Source organism: Thamnophis sirtalis, unplaced genomic scaffold, assembly GCF_051295495.1.
Source record: "Thamnophis sirtalis isolate CommonGarterSnake01/CBP01778 unplaced genomic scaffold, rThaSir2_p1.2 scaffold_8, whole genome shotgun sequence".
NCBI lineage: Eukaryota > Metazoa > Chordata > Lepidosauria > Squamata > Natricidae > Thamnophis > Thamnophis sirtalis.
In genome coordinates, this window is record NW_028261388.1 from 64273886 (window position 1) to 64287260 (window position 13375).

Sequence of the window (13375 nt, forward strand, 5' to 3'; positions counted from 1 at the left end):
TGTGTAAATGTCAGTACAGTATTATGTAAAAGCAATATTTATATAAAATGTTGTTTTGTAATTCTAATTTAATATAAAAATACCACCATTTTGGTGTTGCAGAAAATGACGGGCTTTAGACTTCTCAGGATATAGGAAAAGTTTATTTGGCAGCCACATTCAGAAAGCTAGTCCATGGCTAGCATTGCAAGTTCTGAACAACCTTCATTATCGAAGCACACATTCTTATACATTCTCAAAGGCAGCGTAACAAGGAAACACTTAACTCATTTCCTATTGGTTACCTTGAGGAGAAAGCCTTATAAGGAGATGGGGTCTTACTTCTGCTTTTGTTACAGGTATGGACTACGTGTCATTAACGAACTTTCTCTGAACCTTGTGGTTTGGACTTTTGACATAGGGATGTTGGCTAGAACATCTTGTGGGTAGAGAATGATGATATTTCTTTTAAGCAAGCTTCTAACTATCCTTTTTATGCTATGTCTTCAGTCTTATATCCATATTTTATTCTACTTTATTGGAACATTGCATAGAAATAGATTTTGTATTAATAAGATAAGGATGCTCTACTTGTATTTACTTATTTTTATTTCATTATTCCCATAATAAAAAAGTATTTTGGAATGATAAGAGGAAAGGGAATTGCAATATGATATTTATTGCAAAATGCAGTAATGATGTTTCAGATTTTATTATTCCCTAGTTTCCTTCTTTTGCTATCTTATCCTTTCTTTTTAAAGTACTCTACTAGCTAATCAAGATTATTAGTTGTTATAATTGGGATTTTTAATCTCATTAGCAGTGCTGTGACTTTGTATTGCAGCCCCAAAACACAATAAAGTATTCAAGCTGAGTATCTGTCTTTATATACAAAAGATGAAGTATTTTTGAAAAATGAATTCAATTATAAAAGCCACATGCCAGCACATAATGAACAAAAGAACTGGATAAAATGTGCTGCTGTTGTGCATTTATGTTGTAGTCTAAGACGTTTTCTTAGACACACACAGACAAACCCCATTAACTCTGATTAATAAAATCTCAGATGTGCTTTAATAAATGCCAATGTTGTGTATGATGCTATCTGTATTTCTACTTTTTTCTTTTTAGTATCATGTGTAACTGACCTTCCATGCATGAGATATACTTTTTAATGAAACACTTGATGCTGGAGTTATTTGATAGATTCAAAATATTGAATTCTTCACATTTCTTCTAGTTATTAAAATTCCAAGTATTACCAGTTTTCCATGTATTCTAACAGTGAAGTAGTTAGTCTGCTAGTTATGTCTGACATAGACCTGAAATAGCCTGTGGTATTCAATTTTAGTAGTTGTAAGTTTGCATTATAATGAAAAACAGAAAATATACATTCATTGTTACGTGCTTAAGATTCATCCAGAATTTCAAGAAAAACTGCTTGTTTATCTGCATTGATAGGAAGCCTCTTTTTATTAGTGGTACATCCATGCAATCTAAACCAACAAAGTCCTGTGAGGTTGATCAAATTAAAATATCTGATACATTATGTAAAATTAGTACTCTAATGTATGATACAAAATGTTTTCATGTTTTATCAGCTACATGTTGCTATAAATGCTATAATATTTTGCTTTTACCTGCTTTTTTGTTTTATTATTTTTATTCCAGTTTTTTACATACTTTGACTTAAAATGTTGAGTTAAACTTGTCCAAGCATGCAAAAGCTACCAAACAAAATTATGTTGGCTTTGTTTAATAGTCATGCAATTAAACTAAAGACTTAAACCCTAATAAGTACATGCCAATTTCTTGGCAGTCATGCAAAAATACTTAGCTCTTATTTTCTCATAGAATGCATATATGTTTATATTTAGGATAGCTATAGTAGTTACACCGTTTGATCTTCTTTTAGTTTCCTATTTAGGGACTAACCAGGTCTAGCTATACTTTTATATACAGCTTTTCTGGATAGACCTTTGCCTCCTTTCCTTTTACTTTTCCTCAATATTTCTACTAAAATAGATTACAATTCTACCAAGGCAGGTATTTATGTAATTAATGGAGATTAATTGCTGGTTTTAGCAAAAAAAAATCCTTTAAAATGATGCATGGCTTGGTATCCTGACTTCCTTTGTATAATAAGAGGCTGAAGTCGGTTTACATTCCCTATATTCAAAAACTACCCCGCCCCAAACTTGGATCTCTTCTAATAAGTGCAGATTAGCCATATATTTTTTGAACCATAAGTGTTTAAAAAATTATCTAGAAAAGTTTAGATTAGATTAGACTAGATTAGATTAGACAGACAGACACTTTTGCAGTCCTATACTTTTGAAATACTGCTCCTTAAAAACTTTAGAGCATAGTACAATTTTTAAACAGTCATCTAAAAATATATATTTTATTGAGTCATTTATGTTTTTAATAATTTGTCTTTTAATGTAACCATAAATGTAAAACACATTCAAAGAGTCTATTCAAGTTTAGATGCTGCATAGAAAATGAATAATAATTAAGGATACTATATAGTTACACCAAAAATGAATGCAACTAAAATTATGTCTCATAGCTAAAAGATAATTATTGTAAGTTTTAAAAGCTGCAATCTTATACTTGTTTTCTCAGAATTTTCTGTGCCTTTGGTGAGGCTTATTTCTGGCAAATGTGATAGGTTTTCATCTTTTAAAAATTGAGGAAAAGAATTAAGACTTTTTAAGGAGTGGATTCATGTTTCAATATGGTTTTTTTTAATATTCCATTTGTGACTTTCTAAGTTTAGATAGAAATGTATCTATGTTTAATTTAATAGAAATTATACAAATTATATTTCATGGTGTGTTTTGGCAGTGAGGTCTTTGTTATAGTAACTAATAATTAATGCCTGTTCTTATGGCTCTAAATAACTCAGTTCATGAAAAGTAAAACAAGCTGTCCTTGTGTTAAATTGTTTTTTAACATTTTTTATTTTTTATTATAGACTCTTCAAGAAGACTTAGAACAGGAACAAGTCAAGGTTAATTCACTCACTCATATGGTAGTTGTAGTAGATGAAGCTAGTGGAGATAAGGCTACAGTTGCATTAGAACAAAAACTTCAGGTAATTACTAAATTAAGATTGCTATATGATTCCAGGCACATTCCTCCTACATCTAAATTATACTGAAAATATATAATACTACAGTAAATGAAAAGTAAAAAATGTTAATATTGTTTAAAACTGAATTGGTTACTCTAATGTTGGGTTAAGTTCAGAGGTGGGTTCCTACCAGTTCGCACCTATTCGGTAGAACCGGTTCGTCAAATCTACCGAACCAGTTAGAAGAGGTTCCACCAGTGGACCCAGAAAGCAGGCCATACCTACAGAAGAGGTTCCAAAATTTTTTGAAACCCAACACTGGTGAGTGTGTAATGTCCCGCAGATATCTATGCGTTAATAATGATCTAGTAATATTTCCTTATACATTTTAGGGACCTTTCCTTACATAATTAGTGTTTTCTTTCATACTTTTGGATTTCTAATTTCTGTTTCCATTAGTTAGCAATTGCTAAAACAAATCCCACATGAAAAAGTATTCAAAGCCTTCTTGATTTTAATTGTCAATTTATTTATTCCTGCACATTGTAATATTTACTCATTTACATATCTCTGTTTTTCCACTGTTGTGCAAACACAATTCCAGCAGCTGCTAACATGTGTAAAATTAAATATATATTATACTCCCTTTCAAATAGCCAACAAAATATTTCTGGTTTTAATTCCATATCTTGCTTTACGATTGCTTCTAACCACTAACTTCTGAATAGCTACTTGGACCGACCTAAGTACTAATTCATAATTTCATATCCGGTCACATGGGCGGCAAGCCACTCCATCCGGTCACATGGGCAGCAAGCCACTCCCATCCAGTCACATGGGTAGCAAGCCACTCTCACAAAGGAGGCCACACCCACAGAGTAGGTTCCAACAATTTTTGAAACCCACCACTGGTTACATTCCATAAAGGACTATAAACCTAACTACTATTCAGGAGAAAAGTGTCAAGACATGTGCCACCTTTATTTCAACACAATTCAGAGATACTCGAATGAATGAATAATTTATGATCAGAAAGAACAAGTACTTTACTTACTAAATCTGAATTGGCAAATATTATCTTTCATGTACTCCTGTACACTTTTATTTTTCACTTGCCCTTTCCATACAATTTTACTAAAAAAGATCTTCCCTCCAAAAAATGTAATTGGCATTACAATCAAATTTTAAAATATGCACAGTAGGAAAAATCACTTAAATGTACAGTAATGCTATGATAATTTCAGTGAACCTGGAATTATAGTGTTTCATTAATTGGTTATGATTTATCATAATATTAGATTTATCTGTGAATATGAGTGTGTGCTGCCATTAATGTAAAGCCACATTGTAAGAATAATGAATACAATTAGGGAAGCATTCTTTCATTCTGATACCTAATTTTGAAGCTGTTATAGGACTCACAATGGTAATTTCTATATTGGTATAGTCTCTTGATTATTGTACTACTTTCAGTATTTGCATCTTATTAAACTGTTGAGACCTGGTTTTTCACAATACTGTACTTGCTTCTAAGTCATGCATTTCAGCATTTCAAATACTCTTTTTTATTTTGTTTTTGTATGGTAGAAGTTCTTTTAACAAGAAATTAGAAAACTACTAACATATTTTTTGGAGTATAAGACACACCAAGGTTGTGAAGAGGCAAATTAAAAACAGTTTTTTGCACTATGCAGACCTCCCAAAAACAGTCCATTTTTCACGAAAATGGACCCCCTTTTTTTTAAAGAAAAAGGGCATGAATAGCCTTTTGGAGGCTTGTAGAATGCTCCTCGGGGCTGGGGGGGGGCAAAAATGAGCAAAGAATGGCCCATTTTTCTGCTCATTTCTGCCCTCCCCAGTCCCCAGGAGCACTCTGCAAGGCTCCTAAAGGCTCTGCATGTCCATTTTGGTGAAGGGGCGGGGTTTTGGGAGGCAAAAAATGCTGTATTCAGTGTATAAGACACATCCAGATTTTCAGCCTTTTTTTGAGGGAAAAAGGTGTGTCATACTCCGAAAAATATGGTATATCAAATTAAGTGTTAATCTGATTTTATATCATTTGACTTGCTGCTGGTTCTAGAATAATGGAGCACAGTTCTAAAGAATTCAAAATATTTTATTTTGGTTACTAACAAGTTATATAAGATACACTGATAAATATAAATGTTGTTTTTCTAGGAAAAATACCCTAAGAACTAATAGTTGTATTTCCTTCAGGAATTGTCTGATTTGGAATTGTCTCAAGTATATAGTTTTTTTAAAAGGAAAGGACAAAAACAGTCCTACTGACTGCATTAATATGTCCATGTTTTTTGTCCATATTGCTTTCTTGCACACTATCTTGATATTTTCTATTCTACATATAATTAGATTGTACCAGGGTTTTTTCTCCTACTAGTGTCCCATTCAGTTTATAACCAGATCCAACTCTACTTATAGTATCTTTTCCCCCAGATAGGTACATTTGGCTAGATAATACAATATAGAATGTGTTATGCCCAGGTGTCTTGTACTTTCCCATCTTGTAGCTGGAGACTTCCCTCCAGCTAAAATGTGGCTTTTTAGGAATGCATTTTATGGTTATTAACTTCTGAATGTTAATGTCATTATTTTAGCATTTAGGAAACCATTGGGCAACAATCTGTAGATGGACAGAGGACCGTTGGTTTATTCTGCAAGATGTTCTTCAAAAATGGTTGCAATTTATTGAAGAACAGGTTAGGTATATCTATTTACTCTTTGCTTTATAATGTTTAATATGCAGTCTTTCTAAATGTTTTTTTTAACTTTTAGGGTCTTTTGGATTCATGGTTTACTGAAAAGGAAGAATTTGTGACCACTCTGAATACTACCAATTTCAAAGACCAGAAAGAAATGTTGGAAAATCTACAAAAATTGGCTGTATGTTTTTTTGTATAGTTCTCATTTTTCCTCCCTGTTTTCAACTTTCATATCACATATTTCAGCAGAGCACCTGTAAATGACCAAGTGAAGTAACTTTAATCAAAATTCTGGAATCAAAATATTTTGCATACACTCAACTATGAGTTTACAGGTTTAATCTGTTATTTTGAATTGAACCTAGCAAACCGAGGTTCCAGCTGGCAAATGTTTAAGCTCTGGCAACATTCCAACCAACAATAAATGTGGGTATCTACACAGTGAAAAGTGATGAAACATGTGTTATGATATCACATTGCTTGTGTTAGATGTTAGGACAAAAATGTCAAAAAACATCTCTTTTTTCTACATCATTTGTGTCTGCAAGACATTGCTAATTAGGAGATAATTTTTTATTCTTTATCATCATATCATTATCATCATCATCTTAGTAGCTATGATTCTGTACATGTTTTTGGCATTTACATTCCATTTATGAAATAATCTTTGTAATTAGTACTTGTATGTTTTATCAAATTCACAATGGACATGAAGTAAAGTCAAAGACTTTATAGTTCATATGATTTGTCTATACTCTATACTGTGGGTTGGCAACCCACAGCTCTTTGGGCTCTCTGCTGCAGATCCCTGTCCCATCACTGGCTCGCCCTCACCTCCCTCACCTGGCCTGAGGAGGTAAGGGTGATGGCGGGGGATGGAGAAGTGGCCGGGGCTGATTCTCAGGCACCTCATTCCTCTTGGAGCTTCTTCCAGCCTTTGTTGGTGCTGGGTGTGCCTCTCACATTTGAGGAGATGCACAATCTGCTTTCTGCCCTGAGACACTGGCCTGACCTGGCTGCAAACTATGCCAGCCTTGCTAACATGAGGGCTGGCGGGGTGGGAATGAGATCTGGGAGGATGGGATGTCAGAAAGTGGGATGGGCCTGCAGTGCCCAGCTGAGGCTTTAAGAAGCTCAGGGCAGCTTTCCCACCTCTCTCTATGTCTCTCTGTGTGTTTATCTCTTGCTCGCTCCTCCTCCTCCCCCCTCTTTCTCCTCTTGCGACCTCTTGGCTGGCTGTGGTGGGGCCAGGCTACCGGGCTAAGTGTTGAACATCTATGGAACACATGGCCAAAAACTGTACAGCTAATGTGCAATCTCACCTCTGCAAGAGTGGTGCAAATTCTGAGATGACACAATGTCCTACTGCTGACCCTCCTCCAAAAAAGAAGTCTCCACTTCAAAGACTTCAAAGCATACCCAGAAGCTACCACAAGTGTTAGCTGCACCTCAGTATGTGGTGGTTCTCCATTACCTTGTACTTGCCATCAGATCTGCCTAGCTAAAGTCTACCTAGCTACAGAAGAAGCCATGAAGATGTATATAATACTAGATTCACAAAGCAATCAATTGTTAGCCAGGTCAGCATTCTTCGACCTCTTTGACATCCAAAGCCCAGATACGCAATTCACAATATTAACGTGCACTGGGTCCCTGCGCAGGGCGGGGAGGAAAGTTGATGGGCTCTGCATAGAATTGTTGGATGGGATTGCACAGTTCCCACTGCCCCCATTGCTAGAATGGGAGACCCTACCAGATGATCGCAGTCAGATTGTGACACCAGAGTTAGCAAGCACCATACCTCACCTGAGGCACATGGCTAATCACTTTACTGCCATAAATCCTAAAACTCGAATCATGCTCTTTCTGGGAGCAAATGCCTCCAAAGCTTTCACACACACCCCAAGAGTGGTCAAAGGCTCAATAGGCTCCCCATTTGCCCTCAAGACAGAACTCGGTTGGGTCATCTTTGGAATAGTGTGTGTCACTTGGCTGCAGGCCCCAACGCAGGTTAATCTCTCCACGACTTCCACTCTCAGCAATGGGAAAGCATCCCACTTGAAACCATGCCAAGAACACTTCACGACTTCAACTATCAACCCCGTGTTAGGAGCGACAGTGTTCCAGACCAGCAAGGAAGACAATGACTTGGCCTTGTCCATAGAGGACAAAGAATTTCTGAGGTCATGGATAAGGAACTTCAACAGAATGCTACCAGGTGTTGGGTAGCTCCACTGCCCTTTCACATACCCAGGAAGCACCTGCTGAACAACCATGAGCATGCACTCTCTTGTCTCATCAGTCTGAGACAAATGAACAGGAAGCCTGAAATGAAAGCTGATTTAGTGGAGTTCATGGACAAGATGGTCCAGAGCAAACACATGGAGCTTGCCCCACCTTTGGGAAATGTTGAGGAATGCTGGTACCTGCCATTTTTTGGAGTGTACCACCCACAAAAGCCAGGTCAGATCCAAGTAGTTTTCGATGCCAGCACTCAGTTCCAAGGCCTCTCTCTGAACAAAGATCTTCTCACATGACCTGATCTCACCAACAGTCTGCTTGGTATGCTCATCTGCTTCAGAAAGGAAATCATAGCCATCATGGCTGACATTCAGCAGATATTCTACTCATTCCTCATCAGGGAAGAACATCACAACTACCTACATTTCCTGTGTTCAGCAACGAACAGCCTAACCAACAGATAATGGATACAGAATGCAACTGCACGTCTTTGGAAATGGCTCTTCTTTGGCAACCACCAACTATGGCCTGCAACACACTGCTCGTGTGAGTGAAGCCAAATATGGCACAGATGCCAAACAATTTGTGGAATGGGACTTCTATGTTGATGATTCCCTAAAATCTGTACCCACCCCAGCACAGGCCATAGACCTATTAAAAAGGACCCACCAGATTCTAGAGGCAGCCAATCTTAAACTGCATAAAATCGCACCCAACAGTGAGGAAGTGCTAAAAGTCCTCAATCCTGAGGAACATGCCAAGGGACTGCAAGAACTTGACTTTGGCACAGATACCTCATTCATCCAATGCAGCCTCGATCTTTGTTGGGACTTGAAGAAGGATGTCTTCACCTTCAGAGCCATAAGACTGCTTTCACAAGGAGTAAATCACATACCTCAAGTTTATATTCTACAATGAGGTGTGTATTGCTTGTTATTTTACATAGCGGATCAATGGAATTGTAATGAACATTGAACAGTAAGGATTGTTATTTAAAGGCAATTAAAGGTAAGCTAAGTTAAGATATGAAGGAAAAAAGACTGCTTCCATAGGGAGAGGAGTTCTGTCAATGGTGAACAGCCTGTTTGACCCCCTCAGTTTTGCTGCACCTGTAACGATCCAGGGGAGGCTTCTTCTGTAAATGCTCTCCCAAAACACCAAAGATTGGGATGAGCCACTTCCACCAGAGCAGAAGCAAGAATGAGAGATGTGGTGAACTTCCCTGAGTTGTCTTCAAAGTGTTCATGTGCAGCGCACGTAGGTTCCAATCTCGCTCCTCACCGCACTGAAGAAATAACTGCATGTCTTCTCAGATGTGTCAATGAAGGCAATAGCAGCTGTAGGATACATCAGGGTTTACGGCAGGGAGAATGATGTTCACATTGGTTTTGTCATGGGAAAGGTGACACTACCACCTCAACAAGGCCACACTGTGGTGCCATACTGGCCATGGAACTCACAGAGCTGATAACAAAGATGATAGACTACAAACTACAAAGCTACAAACTTTCTACAAAACTTACTGTGTTAATGCTGGGCTACATTCACAATGAAAGCAAATGCTTCTATGTCAATGTAAGCAATAGAGTGGATAGGATCAGAAAATCTTCAAATCCTGAGCAATAGCAGTATTTGCCAACAGATCAGAATGCAGCAGACCATGCCATGTGCTCTATTCTTGCATCCTAGTTGGCAGAATCAAACCTGGCTTAAGGGGCCAGAGTTCCTAGCTCATCCAGACACCCTGATGTCACATGGATCAGAACAACATGAGCTGCAAGACCCAGATCATGAGGCCGACATTCAACCTGAGGTGCCGGACAAATCTCCCAGCCAGGACAAAAAGGCGACCATCCAGGCAACATGGTTGTTGACAGTGGTCAAGGAGACAGGAAAACTGCTACTTAACCATCCCCTTGAACTAGCTCGCTTCGAATGCTTCTCCAAATGGAGATCTCTCGTATCAGGAGTGGCAGTGATCGTCAGTTTCCTGCATCACAAGACTGGCTCCCCAGACAGCCATACCCAAGCAGAGAGAGCCGTTCTGAGGAGTGTGCAACAAGATGTGTGCCCGGTAGAATTCAAGTGCCTAAAGGCTAAGAAGCCTCTCCCGAAATCCAGCTCACTTCTGAAGCTGAGCCTGTTCCTTGACTGCCATGGCTTACTTTGGGTAAGAAGGCATCTAGATAAGGCTGAATTAGCATCAAATCTCAAGCATCCAATAATACTTCCCACTTGCCTTGTGACAAACCTGTTGGTCCACTACCATCACAAAAACATGCACCATCAAGGAAGGCACTTCACAGTTAGGGCTGTTGCCACAACCAGATGGCACAGCAGCAGCAGCAGCAGGGCACCTAGCAAGCCCTCCCCCCCAGTTGGCACATGGATTGGGACCCGCTTCCAACCAACCCCAAAACCTGCAATTAGAAAGAAAAACTCCTTCCCTTGGTGTGAAGTTTGATGGGAAATGGATTATTTGTGGCACATGTGCTCAACTACATGCAAGAATACGGGTGTGATTTCCAATCCCAAGGATCGCAAGTGTGACCCTAGACCCTACCCTAGCCCTGTAAGGAGCCACTGCCAGAAGAATGATGACTCTACATGATGCCAATGCACCAGAACTGTGGGGCTTTGACCGTTTCATGATGGTCCTGTGATGATGTTTTGAGGACCCCCTCGAGTATACCAAAGAATTCTGAGACCTGGCATGTCCTGTGAACTGGCCAGAGGATATCCTGGTAAGCTGGTTCATAGATTGGCTGAATGATGACCTCTACAATGCCTGTGTAGCCCGAGGTGCACTCAACCATCTATATGAGTGGTATCTCATTGTGAAGAGGCAGAGATTGACATGGCGAGGAACCAGTACTGAGCAGGGTGAGTGTGGAAGAAATCCTCACCCCAAGGGAAGCAAGAGCCTTTCAATCCACAAATGGCATCTTCTCCGAAACACTCAGCCTGTTTCAAGTGTGGAGAGGAGGAGCATCAAGCTGCAGAATGCCATTCTCAAGCACTGGCTAGGAAACCAGAGTGCCCAGTGGCAGGGAAACTTACAAAACCTGGCAAGCGCAGGAAGGAGACAGACCTGAGGAGCAGGGAGATCATAGAATCTCCACCCCATCCCCTCTTTGAGGAGGAAGCCCTGGCTTCTCAACAGGAGAAACCATACTTATCCAGAAGCGATCCAGAGATTGAACCACTGGTAAGCAAACCAATTAAACTACTTACCCTCCCCCTAAGACTGTTTATCCCCAACTGGGAGAGGGGGATAAAAATCTCTGCTTTAGTGGACTCAGGGTACACCCACTGTTTGATCAGCCTAAGCCTGGTAAGTAAGTTGAGGATTAATGTAAGGAAACTGAAAAGCCCCATAGCTTTTTGCCAACTGGATGTGTCAATAGCAGGGGAGGCAGCTTCATTTGCCACTTAGCCTCTACAGAAAGGCATCGTGAGCCATGAAGAAATACTTACATTTATAGTGGTGCCAGGCATGGAATGGCCACTAGTTTTGGGCCTTGCATGGCTGAAAAAATGGAACCCCAAAATTAATTGGAAGCAAGGCACCATAAGAATTCAGATGCACTTGACTTTTGCTGAGAATCCACACAATGAAACTGAGGGGGCAGAGCACCAATAAACAGCAATGCCCACTTACACTATGCCAACTAGGTATACCCAAAGAATACAAATACTTGGCTGACTATTTTAGCAAAAAAGCCTCTGATAAGCTCCCCCCCCCAACCGCTCTACTGACTGTGCATCAGAAATCATACCAGGTGCCAAACCTCCTAAACCCAAGATGTATAGCATGTCGCTGAAGGAGCTGGAAGAACTGAGCACATTCATTGAGCAAAAACTAGCAAGGGGTTTCATTGAGCCAGCCCGACCAAAAATCGCAGCCCCAGTGTTATTTAGAGAAAAAAAGATGACTCTAAAAATCGCTGTGTGGATTTTAGAAACTTAAATATGAGTGTGGAGAACATGTACCCCCCTTCCCCCTCATGAAAGAATGCTAGCACACCTCGCTAAAAGGAAAAAAAAATGGTTGGATTTAAAGCTGGATTTAAGGGAGGTTTACTACCGTATCAGAATTAAAGTGGGACATGAATGGAAAACAACATTTAACACCCTTCTTGGATGCTACCAATTCAAAGTGCTCTCATTTGGGCTACAAGGGGCCCCTGCCGTGTTTATGGAATTAATAAACAAAATGCTACATGAGAGCCAAGGTGGCGCAGTGGTTAAATGCAGCACTGCAGGCTACTGCTAGATCAGCAGGTCAGCGGTTCAAATCTCACCGGCTCAGGGTTGACTCAGCCTTCCATCCTTCCGAGGTGGGTAAAATGAGGACCCAGATTGTTGGGGGCAATATGCTGACTCCCTGTAAACCGCTTAGAGAGGCCTGAAAGGCCTATGAAGCGGTATATAAGTCTACTGCTATTACTGCTATTTGTATAAAGGCATTTTGATTAATTTAGATGACATTTTGCTATATACTGAGACCAAAGCAGAACATGTAAAACTAGTCCAGGCTGTTCTGAACAAACTTCACTCTGCCAAACTTTATGCTAAACTCTCTAAATGTGAATTCCACCAAGAAAAAATAGATTATTTAGGGTATTGTATTTCACACCAGGGCATAAAAATGGATCCTTTAAAAGTGCAGGCGGTACTTGATTGGAAACCACCCAGAACACATAAACAGTTACAAAGCTTCCTGGGATTCACCAACCTTTACCGCCAGTTTATGCCTGCTTTTGCCCAGATCGGCCTCCCCATTCCCAAGCTTTTAAAAACAAAGGGGGATGGTAACACAAAACCGAAGCAGCCTTTGAACTGGACAATGGAATGCCAAGGTGCATTTGAAAAACTTAAAAGGCTGTTTTCAGCAGAGCCAATTCTAAAGCACCTGGACACAGAGAAGCCATTCGTCATACAAGCAGATGCCAGCGATGTGGCAATAGGAGTGGTCCTGCTTCAGAAAAATGAGCAAGACCAATTACAACCATGTGCTTAAACATCCAAAAAAATTGAATGAAATTGAGCAAAGGTAGGCCATTTGGAAGAAAGAAGCTTATGCAGTTTGGTGGGCACTTTTAATCTGGAGGCATTTCCTAAAGGGGAGTAAATTTCCTTTTGAAGTCTGGATGGATCATAAAAATTTAGAAGCCTTAAAGACCACAAGGAAAATCTCCCCAAAACAAGTACGATGGGCTCAGTACTTTAAAGGGTTAGAATTTACCCTCAAATATCTCCTGGGAGGGGGGATTTTCTGGCAGATGCACTATCCAGAAAACCGCAATACAATAGTACGAAACCAGATATAATCAAACCCATGATACAAAACAAT

At 39.5% G+C, this 13375-nt stretch overlaps 1 protein-coding gene across 6 annotated transcripts in view; it reads left to right on the forward strand.

Annotated features, from left to right (window-relative positions):
- Positions 1-13375, forward strand: part of DMD (dystrophin) — a 1286665-nt gene that overhangs the window by 342991 nt on the left and 930299 nt on the right. For all 6 annotated transcript variants that reach the window (XM_087721810.1, XM_087721811.1, XM_087721815.1 and 3 more), the window contains exons 12-14: positions 2960-3079; positions 5674-5775; positions 5852-5959. In XM_087721810.1, the coding sequence (XP_087577936.1) occupies positions 2960-3079; positions 5674-5775; positions 5852-5959 (330 nt within the window). The remainder of the gene's footprint in view (positions 1-2959; positions 3080-5673; positions 5776-5851; positions 5960-13375) is intronic.